At 49.6% G+C, this 24,242-nt stretch overlaps 1 protein-coding gene across 4 annotated transcripts; it reads right to left on the bottom strand.

Moving 5' to 3' along the window:
* Positions 1-155: 155 nt before the first annotated feature.
* Positions 156-24,037, bottom strand: PABPC1L (poly(A) binding protein cytoplasmic 1 like). Of its 4 annotated transcripts, XM_061127343.1 has the most exons (15): positions 23,798-24,037; positions 21,294-21,487; positions 16,120-16,235; positions 14,436-14,575; positions 14,188-14,282; positions 11,680-11,817; positions 11,287-11,382; positions 6,574-6,840; positions 5,332-5,416; positions 4,575-4,703; positions 3,913-4,019; positions 2,768-2,861; positions 1,181-1,311; positions 679-756; positions 156-334 (listed from the first exon to the last, which is right to left on the bottom strand). In XM_061127343.1, exons 1-14 carry the CDS (start codon positions 23,988-23,990, stop codon positions 685-687), a joined length of 1,857 nt encoding a protein of 618 aa, XP_060983326.1. In that variant the 5' UTR covers positions 23,991-24,037; the 3' UTR covers positions 156-334; positions 679-684. The 4 variants fall into 4 exon arrangements, with proteins under 4 accessions (XP_060983326.1, XP_060983328.1, XP_060983329.1 ...); XM_061127345.1 differs by lacking the exon at positions 4,575-4,703; XM_061127346.1 differs by lacking the exons at positions 14,188-14,282; positions 14,436-14,575; positions 16,120-16,235.
* Between the last annotated feature and the right edge of the window lie 205 nt (positions 24,038-24,242).

The raw sequence follows: 24,242 nt of genomic DNA, 5'->3' as shown, positions 1-24,242 counted from the left end.
TGGCAGCTCTGCTCTGTTGGGCGCATGGTTGACAGGCCCTCTGTGTACATTACCACACATCTAGGCTCCTGTTCCTTGCAGCCAAAGCCCCCACCAAGGCTACCCTCTGCCCCGCCCACCTCCCTCTGACACAAGGCCTCCTGAGAGACAAGGTGGAGTTTGCAGCACTTTTAATACATAAAGCAACAGGTTAGAGGTTGGCACGGTGACCAGCCTTCATTCCACAAAAAGCTCAAGTAAGATACACCCCAATCGGGAAGTCACGGCTCACAGGGCCTTAGAGACAAGAGCAGGAAACGCTGTTCCTCGGCCAAGGGAGTGAGGATTCCATTTTCTGGGGATGAAAAGATAAGATGCTTCTAAAACTACCACAGCAGTGTAAGTAAGGATGCAGGCTAGCCCAAGCACCACCAGGCGGGCCCCAGGGCAAGGCCAGCCTGTTCTAAGCTAGACCCCCACGGTGGGCAGCCAGTGAGAGAACCACCCCTCCACTGGGCACCCGAGTCCATACCAGTTCCCATTACACAGTCTGTCCTTGCCTCTCATCCTCAGCGCTTCCCCGAATGCCTCCAAGATAAGCCAGTGACACCACTGCCTTCTCAGGGAGTCTGAATGTCCCTGCCCTGTTCCTATAGCTTCTGGGCTCAGCCCACCCTTCTCCCGCCCGCACCCACCCACCTGGCCTCAGCGCAGGTTCACTCCTCGCATGTGCTCCGTGGCCTGGTGGGCCTGCAGCACTGCCAGAGCCTCTTCGACCTGTGGGGTACATGGGGGCGGGGGGGGGGGGGGGGGCGGCGGCCAGTGCAGCAGCCCCAGCAGGGTCCTGAGACAGCCTCTCCTCCCTCACCTCCCCAGCACTGCTGCAGAGCTGTCATCTGACTGCTCACCAGCTCCCAGGACAGAAACCCCCAAAGGCCACCTTCTACCCTAGCCAGACAGCAGGGGGAATCCTTCCCCTAGGCTGGGTCAGAACACAGCTCCCTGTAACATAGTCCTGCCTGCGGAGCTGCAGAGAATGGGAGGGGCTGAAGCCGCAGGCCTTTACCAGGCTCTCCCCCACCCCCACCCCCAGCAGGTATTAGCCAGGAAACCCCCCCTCCTCAGTCCCAGCAGCAGACACCTGGCTCTGTAACCCTCCTCCACCCTCAGGCCTCCCCGCTGCCCCCAGACTCCAGCGCACCTTGGCATTGAGGGACTCCGGGGACTCCAGCATGAGCAGCAGCTCCGAGTTGTCAATCTCCAGCAGCATGCCGGTGATCTTGCCGGCCAAGTGGGCGTGGACATTGTAGACAAGGGGGAAGAGACGCTCACCTGTACAGAACAGTCCCGGAGGCTTAGGCACACACCTGGTGGCTAGCCCGGCATCCTGGGGGCAGGGGGCGGGAGGGGGTGGTGTATATCGTGGAACCGAACAGAGAGGCATTTCAGGTTTCGGTTCCAGAGTGGCTCCCTCCAGGTGTGTCACTGAACCTGCTTAGAAGCCTCTTCCCCAAGTGTAAGGTGAACACAGCAAGCCCCACCTTGGAGGCTGGCTTGAAGAATCCAATTTGACATTATACGTTACAGCACATGGGCGCTCTGGCACAGCCTTGATTGCAGTTTAAAGACTACTCTTGCTGGACTTCCCTTGCACTCCAGTGGTTAAGACTGTGCTTCCAATGCAGGGGGCGTGGGTTCGATCCCTGCTCGGAGCACTAGGATCTCACATGCCTTGTGGTGTGGCGGGGAAAAAAACCAAACTATTCTTGTTCATTGGGCAAGAGTTCATTTTTGTTCATTGGGCAAGAAGTCATTTTTGTTCACTGGGCAAGAAGTGATCTGAAGGATCACATGGAATTCTAGACAGGATACAATAATGTGGAACTTGATTTTTCGGAGGGACGATGGAGCCAAACAGACAACATAAATTCACGTTCCGCCAGTGGGCACTTCCAGGGACGGGGCCTCGTGCTGGTGGCGATGTGTGGAGGGAGCAGCCAGGACGGGGTGCTAGGTGCCACTGGTGGGGGCAGGAGGGCTTCTCCCACGAGGAGAGTGAAGAAGTTTCCAGGGCACTGCCCACAGAGCCTTCCCTCTCCATGAAGCCCATTTGGAGTTTTTCTTTGAGGGGTGGGTAGGAAAGTGACAGAAGCCCCAGTGAGCTGAGTAATCAATGGGGTGAAGGCAGTGGGGGCCTTCAGAGAAGAGCCTAGAGGTCTTGGTGAAGAGAAAGCCTAGGGACCACGGCGAGCTCATTCATTTCATTCTTTTAATTAATCCTAACCCTAACCCTTCAGCAGGGCCTGCCAGACGCCAGGAGGGAGATGCATGCACAGGAGCTCAGGTGGGGGGGACACCGTTTATTTCCCCAGTGCGTGTTTATAGCCTGCCTCCCAGCAGTGGGCACTGGGTGACTGATGAAACGTGGTCACAGCCTCTTCCCATCAGCAGCCCCCCGACAGGCCATTTGCTGGCAAAAACCCGAGACCCTACCCTCCCGCTCCTCCTCCTACCCCCTCGAGCTCCCCCCACCCATCTCCCCACATCTGGGGTTTCACCCAGCCTGAGTCAAAGTCACTGAACAGCAAAGCTGGAAGAAATCTTGGACTGCCTGGTCTGACCAGTGTTCTAAGATGAACAGGAGCCTGGGAAGTAAAGGTGCTTTGGACAAGGTCACCCAGCAGGGTCAGCTTAAGGCTGGGGACCTGGTCTCCACATCTGACCTCCAGCTGGTGAGTCAGCTGGTGGCGCCCCCTCCTGCTCCGGGGTAGGAGAACCAGCCACTCACCGATCATCTGCTTCTGCTCATGTAGCGGCGCTGCGGCCAGCATGGACGCGGTCAGGGGCTCCTGTCCGGGGACACGCACGGCGGGCTCCTGGACCTGCACATGGTACGGGGACACATCCCTTAACCACACAGGCGGGCAAAGCTACCCCTAGCAGCTGAGCACAGGCCTCCAGGAAGTCTCTGGAAGAGGGGGAACAGGGGGCAAGACATGGACAATTGGGGACAATTGGGGAGGGGGGAGGGGCGGGCAGAATCCCTAACAAGGGCACAGTGAACTAGAAGACAAAGTGACATTCTAATACAAACCTGTTCTGTGGTGCTAGGAACCAGTGCATGTGGCCAAGTGAAGCTACACATTACTGACCACCTGGTGCCAAATAAGCACCTCTTAATCAGGTAGCTTTATGGCCGCATCCCCAGCGTGATTTCTGACCCTCTCTTGGTGGGCTTTCCCTGGTAAAGAATCTGCCTGCAATGTGGGAGACCTGGGTTTGATCCGTGGGTCAGGAAGATCCCCCGGAGAAAAGAAGGGCAACCCACTCCAGTATTCTTGCCTGGAGAATTCCATGGACAGAGGACTTTGGGGGATGTAGTCCATGTCACTGGAAAGAGTCAGACTCAGCTTTCACTTTGCACATCTTGGTAACTTCAAAATCATTTTGCTCTCTAAAGCCAACTTTTGTTCATTCTGCAGGAAATAGTTTGAAGTATATACACAGAAATTCTAGACATGATATGAAAATGCTGACTTCGAGACTTTTTTAGGGGGCAGGGAAATAAACACACAGTCTTTTAATTACAGATGTTTTCAGTTCCGTTCTGCAGACTGATCACATTCTCACTGCTCACCACTTAAGTACTAAGGAAACCCAAGTTAATTCTGGTAATAAGGCAAAGGGGCTTGTGATGAAAAAAACAAAACGTGATCCTAGCCTTTTTTCCCTTTCTGTTAGTAAGGGTGGGATGCGGAGGCGGGGGACAGGGAAGGGCAGAATATCTCTTCTGATGGTACACATTAATAAATGAAACTTTACAAGCCAAGAAAAGAAGAAAACCAAGGCCCAGAGACCAGCAACGCCTTAGAGAAGGTTCTGAGCCAGGCACCCCTGGAGCCCAAACTAAGAGGGCAGCTGGGCCAGCCTTACCCGATCAGTGCAGTGTGCTGGCGTGGAATATTTGTGCGTCAGGAGAGGCCTGCTAGGGGTACAGCATCCCGTCACACTGGGTCCTGTGGTCTGGGTACCAATGTTGGCTGGAAGAAACAAGTAGGGATGATAAGGCCCAACAGCAACTCAAAAGCCTAACAGCTCAAAACCAGCATTCACACTGAATTCCCTAAACGGCGCAAAGGGTCAGCACACAGATGTGCAAACACCTGCCGGGGGAAGGGACAGATGCTTGCCTTATAGCCAGCACCTACGCCCCTGTTCACAGCTGCCGAGGTACTTAAGATTCAGATCTGGAGCTGAGCCCCTGCAGGTATGACTGCGTTCATTCACATAACACAGCAGGAACACTGTTTTCCCCCGGATTTTAGGGAAGAGGATACCAGGGTCAGCAGCAAGCAAGATCACAGTGAGTCAGCCCCAGAACGGGGTCTGTAGGACCCTGGAGCCCACGCAGACTGCCACACTGCACAGCTTCCCGTGCCAGCACTGCCCTCCAAGAGGGCCAGCGGCAGGGTCACCGTGGAGGCCGGTTCTGACCCCCCACCAGCATCAACCCCAGCAGCAAGCCCTTGCGCTGCCTCCCGCTCCCCCCCGCCCCCGCTCTCCATTCGGTTCCTCTTGGCCCTGCCCACACTCACCCACTTGCGGGGTGTGGGGCACCAGGTGTGGCATGTGGGTGGAGACCTGCCTGGAGCTTCCAACGGGGGCCAAGGGGCGCCGAGACATGGCTGCTGGCCGGACCACCGAGGCCCTGGGCGAGTAAGCGGCTTGTGGCACAGGGAACACGGAGAGAGTTTAGCCGAGTGGAACAATCAGAGGCACACACTGCACCCTGACAGTTCCAAGGTGAGGAAGGGGTGGCAAGGTGAACATGAAAGGCAGACAGAGGAGGGAGGGAACTCACCGGAGACCCAGACCTCCAGGGGAGAGGGATGGAAAACTGCAATTACAAAGCCAACTTCTGTCTACCCGGGACCCCAAGAGGCATAGGTATCAGGACCGCACACCCTGGCCCCCCAAAGTCAGCTTCAGGTCAGGGTGAACTTCCCTCTGAAGAGAAGGACCATCCTCAACAGTACTGCCAACAGAGTTTCGTTTCCTAGGCTTTGCAGGAACTTTCACCACCACCAATCAGGAGAGCCTTTGGAGCTCACCGAAGGTAACAGCTCATGTGTGCGTGTCTTCTACATGCACATAGCCCTGTCCTTGGTGTTTTACATGCATCTCACTCAGGCTCATGTTCACAGAAGGAAACCGAGGCTCAGAGGGGTGATGTTACCCACCCAAATGACTAGGAAGCAGCAGGGCCAGGCTTGACCCCCAAGTCCACATGTTTAACACATTCTGCCCCCTCCGGGGGGGGGCACGTGATGGGGGAGGGGTTGGGTCACTCACATGACAGTCTGGGTGGCTGGGCTGTCCACCTGGGGGCAGGCTGGATGGGTGGGCCAGAGCCATAGTACGGAGCCTGGGCTGGAGGCTGTGTAGGAGAGAAAGACCTGGAGTGAAGGGGGGTGGCAGCATCGGGGGGCGCAGGGGGAGGCGATGAGCAACTGCACCCCTCAAGGACACCACTGCAGGAATGCCAGTCTCCCCTCCTGGGAACTGGTCAGCAAATACCCACAAAGTTGGGGTGAAGGCTCCTGCTCCCCATCTTAGGAGGTCTGTTAGCCCTGGGCCCTTCAGGGCAAGATCTCAGGCTCAGTCCTTGCTCTGCTGATCAGTGGTACTAGCCCAGTGACCTAGATAAAATGGTGACACATCCCACTGTCCTCCTGTCAGCTTAAGTAACCGCTAAGGGGAAGGAATGTTCCCCATCCTCTGAGCCATTCATCTTCCTACCCCTCCAGGTCACACAAGCTCCCTCCCCAAACCAGACCCCTCAGGACATCAACATCCAGGAGAGATGTTAGCAGACAGCCCACAAAAATGACCATCTCAGTTGGGAGACTCTGCAAATCCTGCCAGTTTGGGAAAGTCACGGTGCCTGCTGGCATATTACCGTGGAAGAAGGTACACAGTGAAGCAATCTAGGCTTGTCTGGCTTAATGCAATCTTTTCCCAATGTATTAGGTTGGCCAAAAAGTTTGTTCAGATTTTTCCATCACAGCTCATGGATGTTGAAGCTGAAACTCCAACACTTTGGTCACCTGATGCAAAGAGCTGACTCATTAGAAAAGACCCTGATGCTGGGAAAGATTGAAGGCAAGAGGAGAAGGGGACGACAGAGGATGAGATGGCTGGATGGCATCATCGACTCGATGGACATGGGTTTGGGTGGACTCCGGGAGTTGGTGATGGACAGGGAGGCCTGGCATGCTGTGGATCGTGGGGTCGCAAAGAGTCAGTTCAGACATGACTGAGGACTGAACTCACGGAAAAACGTGAATGAACTTTTTGGCCAACCCAGTATTTGACCACAGAGTATCCTTCTCTGCACAAAATTCACAAATCTCTCCCAGATCAGGAAGCACTGTTGGACAGACACACGATTACCCCTTTCAGAGATGGGGTGACCATGGCCGCCTGCCGAGTGAGTTTCCAGCAGAAGCACCCTGGGAATCCCTCTATGCCAGCAAAGTTTGGATCTGCTTGCTCTCCCTGGCTGTCAGGGAAGGAAGGCGGGCAGGCAGTCACCTGGGGCACAGCAGGCAGGAAGTAGCTGGCAGGCTGCTGGAAGGAGCCTATGATGGGGCCGCCCAGGGCCCGCATGGTGGAGAGGCGCTGCATGTACTGGTTGGTCAAGATGGCCTTCCGCTCTTCCTTGCGCTGGGCCAGCGCCACATACAGTGGCTTGGTGCCCACGATGCGCCCATTCATCTCTGTCACGGCCTTGGTCGCCTCTTCTGGAGAGGAAAAACACACAAAGCCAAACCCTTTGCTGTGGCCACCCTCTGTCATCACCTAAAAGCAAGACAAGACAAGGGCTGCTGGGGGTGAAGAAGGAAGACTCCGGGGATCAAGTTCCCCTCCCTTCCCTGGGGAGGGGGAAGGCCTGGTGCAGAGGGCACCCAGGAGAAGTTGCAATTGATGGAGGTCCTCTCACCCTTAAATTTACTGAGGCCCACCGCATGCCAGATGCTTGACAGGCCTTCTCATTTGACATACAGAGCCACCTGAGTGGGGAAGCATGGCCACACCCACTTTACAGGTGATGGAAGTGAGGCTCAGGATGACCTGCCCAAGACCAGCCCGCCTGCTACCTGGGGGCTGTTCCTCAATTACTAGACCATCCCCCAGAGTTAGTGAGAACAGGTGCATTTCAGAGTGCATTTTGACCTCCAGATTTTCCTCCTAAAGATTTTCCTGGACTTCCCTGGTGGTCCAGTGGTTAAGAATCCACCACACAATGCAGCTGATGTAGGCTCAATCCCTGGTCAGGGAACTAAGATTCCCACATGCCTCAGAGGTACTAAGCCCATGAGCTGCAACCACAGAAGCCGCAAATAGAGAGCCCACGCTCTGCAACTAAGATCCGACACAGGCAAATAAATAAATAAATATTTTTTAAAAGATGTTCCTAAGTAGTGATGGAAAGCTGCTTTAAATTGTTACTATATCTGCCTTCATCAGTGAGGCTATAATGAAGTGGGTCAATCGTTTGGGACAGGTTAAAATTTAGGGGCAGGGTTCATCAGCCAGGCCACAATCTTAAACCTCTTGGTGGGCGTCACTGTGATGAAAAATCTGTATTTCAACTACTCCCTGGGTTTCATTAAACTACCCATACAGTTCTGTAGTTCATTTGTGAATTACGGACAATGTGAGATGCTCTTAAGAGCTGTAGTTTCTAGAGATTCCATTAAAGGGATTTGTTTGGAAGAGGAAAATAATTTGAATTGTTATTTTTGGTGCTTTATCATGTTGATTTTCTTTGCAATAGAAACAAAAATCCTCACTACTAAGAAAAAAAAAAAAGAATAACTTGTTCAGGGTCACCCAGACAGCAGGTCACAAATTAGCCACAACTAAACCCAATGCACAGTGCTGGAAAACCTCCACTGCCTTGGCAAGGCATGATCCAAGTTCTTTGAAAATCTCGGGAAGAGGTTCTTAGTCTTTTTCAAACTATTAAAGTAACCTTTCTGGGACTTCCCTGATGGTTCAGTGGCTAAGACTCTGTGCTCCCAATGCTAGGGGCCCGGGTTCAATCCCTAGTCAGGGAACTAGATCCTGAATGCCACAACTAAGACCCTGAGCAGTCAAATACATATTTAAAAAGAAAAAAGAAGCCACTTTTCCAACCTGGCTCATATCAGTCATAAAGGTGATCTTTAAGGAAAAAACAAAACCTTTCTACTGTGGAAAGACTTTAGATTTATACAAAAGTTGCAAAAGTAGTACAGACTTACTACATACCTTTCACCTAGCTTGACATATGTACCATGTTAACACTGGGACAAAACTACAATATCAACTGATTGGGACATTACTATGAATTATTATCTACAATGCTATTAACTGGACCACCAGTTTCATTCAGATTTCACTGGCCTTCCTAACATTTCTCTCTTCCAAGATTCAATCCATATTGCATTTACGATTCCTGATTTTTTTTTTTTTTTTTTACGGTCAAGACACTGGCCTGACTCCATGAGGACTTGAGCTGAGAACACTGTAAATCTGCTCTATTAGAGGCCACACCCTAACATCAGTGATTTTCAACTGCACTTTGCTACCCATTCATACAAGGTCTTAACCTGAGCATTCACAGATCCCCTCAGAAAAATCACTGGATAGAACTCTAGGGGTCTGTGAACTTCGATGGGGAAAAAATGGTGTATTTTCACATTAGCATTTCCTTCTATTCTGAATATAGGCAAAGAAAAAATAAAGTAGCATTAGCTGTGTAGACTTTGTCAAGAGGGATATTTTCCTATCACATTAATTATTGCTGACCTCGATCTTTTAGGCTCATTGTCACTTCACTAGTTTTAGTTTTTTTTTTCCTTTTGACCGTGCCATGTGGCTTGTGGGAATCTTGGCTCCCCGAAAGTCATTGAACCTGGGCTCTCAGCAGTGACAGCACAGAGTCCTAACCACTGGATGGCCAAGGAATTCCCCCAGATCTTAGTTTTTTTTTTTAGATCTTATAGCTTGATGCATTACTAAAGGAGCACATACTGCTGTCACCTTAGTATTTTAACAAATATATTTCAATACAGTTGTTTTTTGTAATACTATGAATTTTCTTTTATGCATTTAAAAATATCTTCAGAAGGGGTCCATAAGCTTTATCAGACAACCAAATTTTCTTGGCACAAAAACAATGTTTTAACAAGTTAATAAGAACTACTATTGGGTAGTTTTAAAAAGAGAGAAAATTATACGATGAATACTTATGCAGAGCTTACTATGAACTTAATCTACATAACATGTTTACAACACTATCATCTCATTTTCAACCATTATTTTATAAAATAGAAAATAAATTATGTAAGTTTATGTAAGATTATATAAAATTCCCATTTTATAACAAGATTATCACCCCAGTGTGCCTCATCTCTAAGCAATCAGATTTTAACAATTCCCTTCAATTCAAGAGTTCCTCAAGGAGGTCAGTGAGCCTTCTGAAGTTATATGCAAGAAGTGTAAACAATTAGATCATTATTTCACTACTTATCAAGGGCAGGTGCTCCACTTGCAGGCCTTTTAGTTCTCAGGACACCTCTCAAAGTAGGTAATATTACCCCCATATTTTACAGATGGGTAAGTAAACCAAATAGCTTCCTTCAGGTTCTATAACTAGTTAATGCTAGGACTGGGATTTAGACCTAGTTCTGATTAACTTTAAAATCCCAGCTTACAACCACAGTACTATATAAAGTATGCATTGGCCAGCAAAGAGGGCCCAGAGCCTTATACAAATCAAATTTTTCAGCTTACTGATTGTTCAACTGAATCAGAGTTACTGGTGTTTAATTCACATGTCCCATAGCTTTCTTTTTTTTTTTTTTTGAGAAAAGGTCCTTAACTCAGAAACTGTTAGAACCTCATCCCCATGTAACAGGCTCCCTGAAGGACATTTAAAAAGGATTCAACAGGCAAAAGAACTTCTAGACCACTTCCTAAGAACCCAACCATCACACTACATGTGTAGGTCCCAAGGCCCTCACCTACACTGGTCTCTTCGGAAATTTCTTCATTCCCACCTGCAGCTCCCTACCTCTTCACAGCCAAGGAAAATGCTGCTGCCACTGCTACTTCTTACAGGAAGTCCTCCTTCCTCTTCTGCTAAGCCACCACATCTCTGCCTCCTATACTGACCTCACCCCCCCCACACCCTATAGTAGACTTGAGTTAGTGATGCATCTGACTTCCCCACAAGACTATAAGCTACTCAAGAGCAAGGACTACATCTGACTTATTCCTGTGTGCTCCCCACAGGGCATGGCAAAACAGCAGGTGCTCAAGTACGGAATGAATGATCACTGTGTCTTTCTTCTTAAAAATAATCTGGGGAGGGACTTCCCTGGTGGTCCAGTGGTTAAGAATCCACCTTGCAATGCCAGGGACACGGGTTCAATTCTTGGTCAGGGATCTAAGATTCTACATTCCTTGGGGCAACGAAGCCTGCAAACTGCAACAACTGAGCCTGCATGCCATAACTAGAGCATCTGTGCACCACAAAGACCCACATGCCACAACCAAGACCTGAGACAGCCAGATAAATATTTTTTAAAATCTGGGGAGCTTTTAAAATTAAGATGCCCAGAGATCTACATTCAGGTTCTCTGACTTGGGAGTCTACTTTAGAGCTCTCCAGGGGATTTTAATGAGAAGCCAGGGTTCAGAACCATCCAGGGAGTCCAACACCCTCATCTTACAGAGGGGGCTAGGAAGACATCTGCTCAAGGTCACAGAGCCAACACCACGTCTCTGATGCTAAGAGGGCTGAGCACACAGCAGGTGCTCAATAAATAATGAGCAAAGAATGATGCAGGCCAACTCTTTCATTTTCCATATGGGGAAACTGAGGTCCAGAAAGGGGTTATATCACTGGCCAGGGCCAGACAACATAAGTCAATGGAAATTCTGAGACATAATTTCTGGTATCTGGCATACAGTAGGCACTCAATAAATGCTTGTTGCATGAACCTAGGTTACAGTGAGCCCCAAGGCTAGCTGTGTGAGTGGGACTGTATTTCTACCCTCTTCCCCTCCAGTCCAGATAAGATGCAGATAAACAACAAGCTTCAGTGGGGTCAGACCCAGTTCTCACTCCGGAAGGAGCAGCATAGCACCACCAACTCCCTGAAAACCACAAGGCAGGGCGGGGGTGGGGTGTTCAAGGGCAGTGAGGATGGGAGGGAAGGCTACGGACCCCCTGTGGGTGCCCCAGGCCCTCACCTTGGCACTGGTGATCACTCCATAGGGAGAGAACTCTTTCCTCAGTTTCTCATCATCTATGGAGTCATCCAGGTTCTTCACATACAAGTTCACGCCCTGGAAGGAAAAGGATACCGGCTAGATGCAACCCTTCCCCTCCAAGTCCCAGAATGCCTTGGGATGGAAGGAGGGGCTTATATGGGCTCTGCCCACCAAGCCGCCAGTTCCCAGCAGGCAGCGCCCCGGCACCCCACCCATCACTCAGCCAGCCCAGCACCCGGAAGCTGTAACCCCTTCCCCTTCTTCCCATCCCCAAAGCCAAGTTTCTGGAAGTGGGACTGCTGGGGGAGGGAGCCACATTCAGCACGCACACTGTCACATTGAATCAGCTGCCCCAGGAAGCCTGACCCTCACCTGGTAACGGGTCAGCCGGTCCTGCTTCATCTGCTCAAACCTGCGCTTCAGCTCATTCTGCCGCTCCACCCGCTTCTGGGCCCGGCCCACGTAGAGCAGCCGCCCGCTCACCTCCCTCCCGTTCATGTTCACCACAGCCTGTGCAGAGAAGAGGCAACCAGTTACCTCATTGGTAACCACTCTCATGAGCCCTTGGCCTTAACCTGGCCTCCAGTCCCATCTTCTGGGTCCAGGGGGCGCCACCTGCAAGTCAGGCCAGCCTCGTTAGCTGAGAGTAACTGGTACCAGGATCAAGGCCATTTAAAGTGAATCCATTTTTTTAAGAAACATGGGACAAAATTTCAGAGTAAACTGTATAGATATTTTTTTTAATTGCTTTGAGCTTTATTTTAAAAAGTGAAATTCTAATTTGCGACATTTCCCATACTTAATATTTAGTAGGTTCCAAGTGTAACTACACACTGATGATTTGAACAAAGCAACAAGCATAATTCTTTCAAAATGGTGTGATGCCATCATCCACTGCCTTCATGTTGGGGTTTCACAGCACAGAGAACCCTTTCTGCTAACTATGAAGGCTTTAGTTTAAAAGCACTGACTTCTTAACCCTTGTTGATTTTTCTTCAGTTAATGGACCTAAGCCTGCCAGATCCCAAACTGTCAGTGGTTTTGATTCCATGAAATCCTACATCTTCTTTAAGAGGTACAATGTCTTTCTGTAGCCCATTCATAATGAACTGAATTTGCATCAGTTCATCTGCAAAAATCTGCAAAAGGCAGACCCATATGTGTATTGACTCAAAGATGTGGATTAGACACTGGTGTTAGGGAGGAGAAATGTTTGGAAGGGAACTGAATTTTTAAGTGGTCAGTTCATTAGTAAATACTTTCACATGATGATGACTTGCTTCTCTACCTAAACATGCAGACGAACATAAATATATGTAAAAACACTGAGCCCCCAAGAACTGACTGTCTACATGAGTCTCAGGTCATTACCTAAGACTTTAGAGATTATGGTTTCCCCTGCCAGCTTCATCCATCTACTCCAACTTATCATTTTATAGTTGGGACAATCAAAGTCTACAAAAGGACAGGACTAGTTCAAGAACACAAAAAGTAAGTTTTCAAAGGAGCCCTTTACTTAAGGATAAAACTTCAGAGAAAGAACTGGTCCTAACTCCAATGATCTGTCTTCTTAGCTACAACCTGCTGGATCCTGATAATTACAGGAGAACCCACACTGGTGGGAGAGACAGGAGAGCGTATGAAAAACTAGGCAGCACCTGGCCTGTGGTGCATGCTCAGGGAGAAGTGACTGCTCTCAAGATGGGCCCAGGATCCCACCGTAGGCTGAGCTCTTCCATGACCAGTGAGCTTAATGGAGCAGCAGCCATGGAACCAGCTTCATGGTGGGAGGCAGAATAGGACATTAACCCTCTGTTACTCATGGTATGACCTTGAACCTTTCCCTAGCTCAGGATATATGTACCTAGTACCTACCAGCAATACTAGAGATTTAACGGTGACACAAGACCCAGTCTCTGCCCTCAGTTCTATCCAAGGAGAATCTGGGCTAATGATGGAGATAGACAGGAGGGGCACCTCATCAGAAGCATTGAGGACAGGAAGAGGTGGCTTCCTGATGAGGGAAAAGTATAAGCTGAGACCTGTCAATAATCTATAATTACACTGTCCAACATGGCAGTCACTTGTCACATGCAGCTCCTGAATACCTGAAATATGGCTAGTCTGAACTGCCATGTGCTAAAGGCACCAGATTTCAAAGAATTAATACAAAAAAGGAAATGTAAAAATCTCAGTGTTTATCAATATAAATTTTGTATCACAATTATATTACTGTTATAGCACATTGAAGTGATCATTTGAATAACAAAATATATTATTAAAATTATGGGGGCTTCTTATCCTTGCTAGCATGGCTGTTGGACAGTTTTGAACTGCACATGTAGCCCATGTTATATTTCCAGTGGACAGCACTGGTCTAAAGAATACGGGAGGGGAAGTGTTTTGAGAAAACGTTTCCAAAGCCTTGGAAGCAAGGAATAACATGGCACTGCCCCTCCCTGGCCTCAGTCCCACCATCAAGTCAAGAAGAGGGTAATGGCTGGGACTTCCCTGGTGGTCCAGTGGTTAAGACTCAGCACTTCCACTGCAGGGAGTGAGGGTTAGATCCCTGGTCAGGGAACTAAGATCCCACATGCCACGTGCAGGGCCAAAAAAATGGCTGTCTCAAAGGCCCCTACTAGCTCCCGTGTAATAAGATTCTGTGAAAAGCCAGCCAACCTCAGGGTATGGAAGCAACCAGAGGAAGCAGAAGGTATCTGCCTTCACCACAGGCATGAAGGGCGCTGGCTCCTGTGGATCTATTCTGGGGAGGGACTTTTTCCTCCATGGGCAGCTGGAGCCCTCCGCTCCTAATCTCGCTTGTTCCCAGGCCTGGCTCCGCACCTCCTCCATGAAACAGGGCCATGGGGATGCTCCTACCTTCTGGGCTTCCTCATGCTTCTCGAAGTTGACAAAGCCAAAGCCGCGGGAGTGGCCACTGTCATCCCTCATCACCTTGACACTCAGCATCTTCCCTGGGAAGGGCAACTCGGCTCAAAGGGGTATCAAGGAAGCCCCAAGAAGTCCCCCACGCTCCCCCCAAGCCTTCAGGAAGCCCCAGGGGGCCCTCCCCACAGCCTGAGCTAGGAGTAGAAGTGATCCTCAACTCCCTTGGGTAACACGCCCACCAAACTGGGAGAAGAGGTCCTGCAGGCGCTGCTCATCCACATCCGCATGGAGGTTCTTCACGTAGATGTTGGTGAACTCCATGGCCCGAGCACCCAGCTCCACCTCCCGCTCCCGTCGGGACTTGAAGTGGCCAACGAAGCTGTGGACACACAGGGTGGGCAGCTGCCTACAGCTGCCATCAACTGCCCCCATTCCTGCTCCAGCCCACGCAGCAGGCCTGGGTTCCTTGAGTCAATTGCCGCTGGCCTTAGGGCCTCTGTACTCCTCATCTGGGGACTGGGCAGGACAATATTCCAAGACCAAACCACCTCCAACAGCCAAGACTCTATGTCCCAGAATAAGGTTCAGATGACTTTCCTCTTGGGACAAAGGCACTGGATCTCCTATTGCACATGAGGCAGCTGAGTGCCCAAGAGACAAGAGCACAAAGTTGGGAGTCACACAGAAAAGGGCTTGAATCCTCACTCGGTAGCTGCCAAGCTGTGTGACCCCAGGCAAGTTACTAACCTCTCTGAGCCTCAGTGTTCATTCCAGTAAAACTGGGGATCAAGCTCACACCACAGGGATTTGCTTATTCATTTAACATGTATTGGGTGCGCTGGTTGTGAGAGAACCAGATGCAGTTTATGCCAGTGTCACTAGGGCAGGTGGCAGGGTGGGGGCTGGGGGCACTGAAATAATTTAAATGTAATATGAAGTTTAAAAATTGTAGTTTCCAAGTCAACATAAATATAAAATCTAAGAAACTATCCTAGATTAAGGAAAACAAAGAAAGCATAAGAAAACTTGAGGTACTTATAAGACATTTAGTGCAGATAGTTATAGCTGGCACCAAAAATGGAAGAAAACCAGGTAACAGGAAAACAGACAAACTAAAGCTGCCAAAAATAGAAACACGCTTCTGGAGATTCAGGAAAAGCCCACCAAAGTTCACCTTCACTGATGGAGAAACTCTGGACAAAATGACCCCGGGCATTTCCCAGCTCAAAGTCTCCTCCACTGCACAGCCTCAGGCTTAGGGCTGGGCCACCTGATGAGCAGAACCAGAACCAGGGGGAAATTCCCTGGTGGTCCAGTGGCTAAGACACCACACTCCCAATGCAGGCGGCTGGGTTTGATCCCTGGTCAGGGAACTAGATCCCAAATGCTGCAACTAAGACCCGGTACAGCCAAAAAAAAAGAACCAGAACTAACTGAGAAAATCACCAGAGCAGATTCTCTCCAGCACCTGTGATTCAATTTTCCCATCTGTAAAGTGGGAAAGACGCCAAACTTAAAGGCATGAAAGTGGCAGGCTAAGCATATGCCAACCTTCCTCCCTGTCTCCAAATCCCAGGAAACAAAAGGTTTAATAAAGTTCACAGCCGTACTGAGAAGGCTGGAAAACAGACACAGATCACTGAGTCCATGGATGACTTGGCCATTAGCTGGAATCTCCAAAGCATGCCCTCATTTACTATTCAGAATCACCCTCTAACACATGTCAGCAGCCCCATGTTTTACTTGAGGAAAGGCAGTCCCCGGGAGATTGAGCAGCTCACGCGAGGTCCCACTGCCGGTAATACCGCAGCCGCTCCGTGTCTGGTGTCCGTTAGCTGGCAGCAGTAGGACTGGTCCCAGGCTGGCTGTACCATGATTCTGCTCCTTTGGCCCTGACCCCACGCCCCCCAGCTCCTCACTCACACTTTGCGGTCATTCAGCAGCATTCCGTTCATGGTGCTGATGGCATTCTGCGCGGCCTCGTGGGTCTCAAAATGCACAAAGCCGAAGCCGCGGGAGCCGTGCTCATCACACACCACCTGCGCCACAGGGAAACAGGACACAGAGCACCCAACAGGAGGTTCCCGTAGAAAAGAGCGACAATCGTGATAAATGACCAATATCTGAGGGCTGGCTCCCTGCCTGTCAAGACAATCTTGTGTCATTCAACAGCCCTATTTTACAGATGGGAAATGAAAGCTCAGGGAGGTCAATCTATTTGCTTACGATCACACAGTAAAGAGGGACAGAATGCTCAGATTGAACACAGGTCGTGTCTATACCACAGACCAGCTTTTAATGATCTTCCTAATGCAATGGATAAAAGGATTAGATTCAAGTCACTTGCCCTCCCTTGCTGCATCGTGAAACAACCCAAGTGTCCATCAAGAGGAGACTGGCGTCCCAAATGCTGCTTGTGTGAAATTAACTTCTTTCATCCCTGTTATAACACTATGAGGTAGAAGTTATTAACCCCTATTACAGATAAGTGAAATGAAACAGAGGCTTCGTAAATTGCTCCAGACTGTACAGCTAGTGACTACCCAAACTGAGACTTGAACCACCTCACTTCACTGTCTCTGGCATATAGTAAAGTAATAATGATACACTGTTTCTAATATTTATACACTTAATTTGTACATTTTATTAATGCTAATCTGTTGTAAATAAACAAATCTATTTATTGGCAGACCAAAAAAAAAAACAAAAGAGAGAGAGAGAAGACTGGTTAAGTAAATAACATTACATTCATCTTGGTCTGCTGTATGCATAGTTGAAGAGATTTCATGGCTGGTAGAGTTACCTGTAAGGTATATTGTTACTTGGGGGAAAAAAAAAATCAAGTCCACTTGGATTCAAATGGGCATCTACACATTTGAGAAAATTTTTTTGGCATTTTTTTATAACATTTAAGTTTCTGCTAACAGAAGAAATACATATGTAGTGGAAAACATATGGGCAGTGAGAGAGACAAAGAGAGAAAGAATGGAAAAGTGACAGAGAGGGGAAAGATAAAAGAAGGAAGGAAAGGAAGTAGGAAGAGAGAAAGTGTGAGATGGCTATATCTTTCTTTTTATGTAATTTTTAAAGGTTACTTTCCATTTACAGTGATTACAAAATATTGGTTATAGTCTGTGTGTTATACAATATACCCCTGAGCAATCCTACACCCTACACCTACTGTGTACCTTCCTCTCCCCCACCTCTATACTGTCCCTCCTCCTCTCTCCATTGGTAAGCACTAGTTTGTTCTCTATATCTGTGTGGCTGCTTCTTTTTTTAATTATATTCACTCATCTGTTGTATTTTTTAGATTCCACATATAAATGATATCATATGTATTTGTTTTTTCCTGACTTATTTCACTTGGGATAATGCCTTCCACATCCATCCACATTCCTGCAAAGTAGCAATTTTTCATTCTTTTTTATGGCTGAGTAGTATTCCATTGCATATATAAACCACATCATCTTTATACGTTCATCTGTTGATGGACACGTAGGTTGCTTCCATACCTTGGCAAAGAAATCTTTAAACAGACATGCAAAACTGTTAAGAATTACTATTTTGGGGAACTAGAGTTGAAAGTGATGGAATCTTTTTTATTTTATTTCTTTCAACATTGTTTACACTGTAGCAATTAATGGGACTTCCCTGGTGGTCCAGTGGCTAAAACTCCATGCTCCCAATGCAGGGGGCCTGGGTTTGATCCCTGGTCAAGGAACTAGATCCCATATGCCACAACTAAGAGTTCACATGCTTCAACAAAAATTGCAGCTGAAAAAAAAAAAAAAATTGCAGCTGAATAAATATTTTCAAAAAACATTTACCAATTAGTTGTTTCAACAGCAGACTTGTTTCTAATTTTGAAAAGATCCACAAACATCCTACCGCCGTTCTGCAAGGTTTCCGACTCAAGTTAGGACAGACCTCAACAATAGGAAAGATCTTGGGTTCATAGAGTCCCCCTTCCTCCGACTGAATTTGCACTAAGACCCCTAGTGACCATGTAATGGGGTCCCTGGCTCCCCTCACTGAGGGGACAGCCCCCACTCAGCTAAGTGACACTTTTCTACCTTGACCACCATCCCAGTTTCCCAACCCAGTTTCTTTCTGGGCTGACCTGTGCGACACTTTTTCTAACATGAAACTGTGACCATGTCTCTCTGGGAATAACCCCCAGCAGCTCCTACAATCCACAGAACTACACCAGCCTGACAACTGAGGCTCTGCAGTTGGCGCTGCACAAGTCTTGCTTCCAAATCCATAAACAACACACACCCGTCCAGCCCCAAGTAGGGCCTCTCCACGTTCAACTCAAGCCCAGCTCTGCCGTTCAGATTTAATCACACTGACTGTGCCACACTCCAAGCCAAACACCTGCTAAGGGCATCCCATACTGATATATTTGTCATAAGAACCCTTCCAGGCCATTCTTATCCTCTGAGTCTCAAATGCCTGATTGGGGAGAATGGGAATAAATGACTTGTCCAAGGTCAGCCAGCCAGCAGAAAAAAATCATTTGATTCTTGTAGACACTTAATGGGCTTCCCTACTGGCTCAGTGGTAAAGAATCTGCCTGCAATGCAGAAGAGCCTAGTTCAATTCCTGGGTCAGGAAGATCTCCTGGAGGAGGGCATGGCAACCCACTCCAGTATTCTTGCCTGGGAAATCCTATGGATAGAGGAGCCTGGTGGGCTATAGTCCATGGAGTCACAAAGAGTCGGACACAGATGAGCAAGTAACACTTTGACATACGCTTAATGGGGAGTCCACTACTCTTTCAAGGGCTACCCGTGTTGTGAAAATTACCTGAGTTAACACTGGGTGGCCAAAATTTTCATTCAAGGGATTCTGTAAGATGTTATGGAAACACACAAATGAAACTTTTGGCCAACCAATACATTCACCACCACCCTATGTGGTAGGTATTGTCATTGCCCCCTTTTAGAGGAAACTGAGGTAATGGAGAGCTGAAACAACCAGCCCAAGGCCATACTGCCGGGAAATGGAAGAGGCAGGATTTGAATCCAGGACTCCTGGCCCCAAAGTCCAAGGTCTAACCAACTATGTTACATTGCCTCCCTGCTTGGTAGGCTGGGCTGGCCTCTGCACTTGGGTAGCCTGGCTCCAGACCAGGGGAGACCCACCGTACCTCATAAACCTTTCTTCAGCCCCAGGGCACTGTCCTTCCTGGGCCTCTGTCTCCCTGGATCCCAATGCATCTCCCTCAGAGCTCAATTTCCTGCTGTTGCTAAAAGTCTCACAATTTCCCAACAGCCTGAGAGCACGCGAGGGCAAGTTCTAACACAGAGGGTGCCATCGCTCCCAACCTCTCTCCCGCCCTCGCCATCTCCCCAGAAGGCTGGATATACCAGGGTCTTGGGTAGGGTAACTGACCTGCCATCCTCATAATATATAAAGGCAAACACTCAGGGTAATGGACCACATTGAATGCTTTGTACCTAACCTGGCCCCCAACAGGGCTTCATTAGGCCTTCAAAGACTTGCCCAAGTCACACAGAGCTTTCGTTCCAATCCTCAGTGATCCAGAGGGAGCCTCAAGCCCTCAATGATGGGGACAGACATACTCATCCCCGTTAAGTTAGTTTCAACTAAGCCGGCAAACTCACTGCTTCAGATCCTGGTTCCGCACTTACTTCCCACCCCCGTAACATGTAACCGGGAATAAGTGATCCCAGTTCTGAGCCTCTCTGCCTTCCACGGTAACTCAGGCATCCTCCTATTTACATCTTAAGAGGCCACTGGAGGAAATTCAATGAGGATGTATATGCAGAAGATCTGCACACAGAAAGTACTGGGAAATCTGCTATTCTTATTGTAGGAACTTAGCACACAGTTAAGACTTCCCCTTCCACTGATCCTCAGAGCTAGGAAACAGCCCTTTCCATCATGCAGCGCCTTTAGCAGCTAATCCACCTCGTCCAGTCTGTGTGCCCCTCTGAGTCACGAGAATACCCCATCACTCACAGAGAGGGGTAAGTCCTCACTTAACTTCAGGACTGTGCCTGGCACACAGTAGGAGTCAAGGAAGAGTTCTAACACATGGGGGCGCCATCACTCCCCCTTCCCCAGGCCACCTCCCCAGAAGGCTGGACATGCCAAAGGCTGCAAGGTAACTAACCAACCATCCTCATAAAATCAGGGGGCAAAAACACCCAGGGTTAGGCCTGTCAGGACAGACTAGCCAGCTGTATGGCCCCCTGACCCTCAACTATAAGTCAGAGAAATGCCTACATCCCTTCCCAAGTGATAATACAGTTGTTAGCTCAACAAATATTTATTGAGCACCTACTGTGTTTCCATATCTCTCACCACTGAGAGACAGTGGTGAACAAGATCCCTATTCTTAGGAAATTTCCATTCTATCATAAGAGAAATGCTACAAACATGATGTCCACTGCCACCATGGCCCCAATTAAGGGCCTTATTGCATCCACTTGTTCTGTCCTATAATGTCTACTGCCCTCTCATTCTGAATTTGGGCTGTTCTCATGACTTACTTTGGCCAATAGAATGCAATGAAATGACAGTGTGCTAGTTCTGAGCCTAGGTCTCAAGAGGCCTGGCGAGCTTCCACTCTCCATCTGCTGAGACCCTACTATTGCCATGAGAACAGCCTGAGCGAGCCTGTTGGAGGATGAAAGCCCACAGGAAGGAAAGCCAGGACAGTCCAGTTGATGACCACTCACTCCCTAGAAGCAGAGTCATCCAGCTCTCAGTGGGCATACGAAGGATCCAGCCAAGAGCAAAGGAACAGCCCAGCTGAACTCAGCCCAAACCACCAATGGCAGAATTATGAGCAAAATAAATAGTTGCTGTTGACACCTGCTATATTAAGAGGTGGTTATTCGGTAATAGTTAGCCGATCCACAGGTGACCACTTGACAGTTCTATGAAGATAAAACTGAGAACGACTATCATGCAGGTGCTAGGTGAACCTGAAACTTTACTGATAAGACCTTGTAAAGTGTAAAGTGAGGTGCTGCTTGCTAACTCTCTACCATCATCCAGGGGTCTAACCCAGAACCACCCGCCCGCCCCACCCCCCACCCCGCTGCAACAGGCACACCGACCTTACAAGACAGGATGTTCCCAAAGGTGGAGAAGGTGTCGTACAAGGCCTTGTTATCAATGGAGTCCTCCAGGTTCTTGATGAAGATGTTGCCCACACCTGACTTACGAAGTCCTGGGTCTCGCTGGGACCACATGATGCGGATGGGCTGGCCTTTGATCACCTCAAAGTTCATGGTGTCCAGTGCCCGCTCCGCTGGACAGGAGGAGAGAAAGGAGCTAATTAAGGGTATTTTCTTTCCCTGAGCCCTCAACAGCTTAATTGGGAGCTGAGCCAATCAATAAATGAGCCACTGGCTGGGTCTCATTCAAGATAAGAGCTTGAAGGCTCAAGAGGAATAAACAGAATTCATGTGTGTGACTTCCAGGAAGGATCTCCTTCAACTCTTTTATCATAGTGAAATGAGCATGAATTCCTACCCCCATTTTATAAAGACAAACTGAGGATCAGAAAGGGGAAATGATTAGGAGAGTCCCTATGACAAGGGTGGCAGCAGTTTGCGGAAAGCGAAGCTCAGAGGTGCTGGGTGGCAGAGTTGAGATTTGATCCCAAAGAGGATGGCTTTCGGGAAAGTGAACATCACATCTCTGAGCCCACTTCTACACTTGGAAAGAGGTGCTGATTATACTACTCAAGGACTTCCCTGGTGGCTCAGTGGGTAAAGAATATGCCTGCAATGCAGGAGACTCAGGTTCGATCCCTGGGTTGGAAAGATTCCCTGGAGAAGAGCATGGCAACTCACTCCAGTATTCTTGCCTGGAGAACTCCATGGACAGAGAGCCCGGTGGGCTACAGTCCACAGAGTCATAAAGGATTGGACACGACTGATTGACTAACACACTTTCTACATCTAACAATGGGAGAGAATATCATCCACCTCCAGCTTGTCAGACAGACTGAAAATTAAATAACATGTGAGACTCCCCTGGTGGTCAAGTGACTAAGACACCATGCTCCCAAATGCAGGGTGCCCGGGTTCCATCTCTGGTCAGGGAACAAGATCCCACATGCTGCAACTAAGAGTTTGCATGCTGCAACTAAAAGAGATCCCGCATGTTGCAGTAAAGACCAGGTGCAGCCAAATAAATAAATAAATCATTTTTTTAAGTGTTAAAAAATTAAATAACCTGTGCAAAGCGCCTTGTGCCTAGCTCAAATAGGTATTTGGTAAACAGTAGAATGTCTAAGCACAAGAGCATATGCCTATCGTCCTGCCAGGTGGCGTGCTGTCCCCAGCTACAGGGACACTTCTGGTTTCAAAGGCATGGAGAGGAACCGTGGAATACTCAGTGGGCAAGTTTGGAGAAGTCTGGGTTTTCCATCCAGTCCTGCCATAAACAGCCAGGAGTAAACTCTTTCTCCTGTCTGGAGCTCAATTTCCCATTCTATAAAATCAGGTTGTACAGGACTTGGCAGAAGACGGCAAGAGGCACTGGCGGGGTGAAGCAGAGCAGAGGGGAAAGCTCCCTGGAATCCAGCTCAGTCACCTGCTGGGAAACCAGCCAAACCTCCCCAGCAAACTCCCCGAGGCAGGAACCTCCCCAGCCTCCCAGGAGCCTCAGGTAAAGGCGCCCCCTTGTGGACTTGTCTGGGGCAGGCCTCTTCTGGTTACGTCTCCAGAGTCTCACACCTGCTATAGTTACCAGGATTTTTCTTAGGTTAGCACATACCGAGGGCTTATAATGTACCATATGACACTGGAACTGCTTCCTAGACACAATTCCCATTCCTTCCAGGTTCCTGGGGAACAAGCCTTAGTCCCATTTTACAGAAGAAGAGGTGCCAAGTGTGACGACTTGCTCAAGTTCACACCCTCGTGGCAGAGCTCCAACAAAACCCAGCGCTCTTGATTTTTCTCCTCTCGGCTCTGAACAGAAGTCAGGACATACCCAGCTGGCAAGCGCTGATCGAGCCTATCAGTTCTGAGAAATGGGCTGTGGACTCCGGAGGGGAGGCAGCTTTTCGGGGTTCCCCAAAGTGGAGGCGCCTGATGCAGACCTCGGGATCCGCTGTCAGGAAGGGCCGCAGACCGAGGCCGAGCACTCCTGGCTGCCCCACCCACCATCACCTGTGCCTTCTTGGGCACAATCTTCCCCACCGGGTGGTGTGCGTTGCTCTCCTCCCAATCACTCTACAAGGCAGGTACCACCCCCATTTTGCAGACAGGTAACCGAAGCTCAGAACGACTCATTTGCTCAGTCAAGGTCGCACCGTTGCTGGCCTTCTAATCCCAGGTCTGGCTGACCCCAAAGCCCTTGGCTGTTTTCACTCAGCAGCATCGCCTCTCTTCCGGAAGGCGGAGCATCAAACAGGGTACGGGGCACACTGGTCGCTAGGTCCTGTCTCAGGGCCCCCCTCCTGTAACTCTGGATCTGTTTCCCTGGCTGCAAAATGGAAGACGCGGGAGTAGCCAGCGGGAAAGCGCACAGGTGGCTGGGATACAGTCTGTCTGTCTGTCTGTCTGTCCGTCGCCCTCCCCGCCCCCGGCTCCTCCCGGGGGCTCACCGTCCGCTGGCTGCTGGAAGTTGATGTAGGCATAACCCAGCGAGCGGCGGGTGGCCACGTCGCGGCACACGCGGATGGACAGGATGGGGCCAGCGGGCGAGAACTTCTCGTAGAGCATGGCCTCGGTCACGTCCGGGTGCAGGTCGCCTACGTAGAGCGAGGCGAGCGGGTAGCCCGGGCCGCTGGCGTTCATGGTGGGCGCGCGGCCCCGCGCTCGGCGCCCGCGTGCGCTCACCTGGGCGGGACACGGCAGCGGGGGCGCGCGGGGCGGCGGCGCTCTTCCCACCCACGTCCGCCCCCGGCCTTGACCGCGCCCGCCGTCCCGAGCCAATCGCCAGAGCGCTCGGGTCCCGCCCCCGCAGCTGGGACCCGCCTCAGCCTTCTAGAAGCCCCAGGTGGGGGGCATCTCGGCCCCCGGGACGGGAAGCGGGGAGAGACCTCACCT

This window comes from Dama dama, chromosome 23 (genome assembly GCF_033118175.1).
Source record: "Dama dama isolate Ldn47 chromosome 23, ASM3311817v1, whole genome shotgun sequence".
Taxonomy (NCBI): domain Eukaryota; kingdom Metazoa; phylum Chordata; class Mammalia; order Artiodactyla; family Cervidae; genus Dama; species Dama dama.
This window is presented reverse-complemented; position numbering and strand designations above follow the sequence as displayed.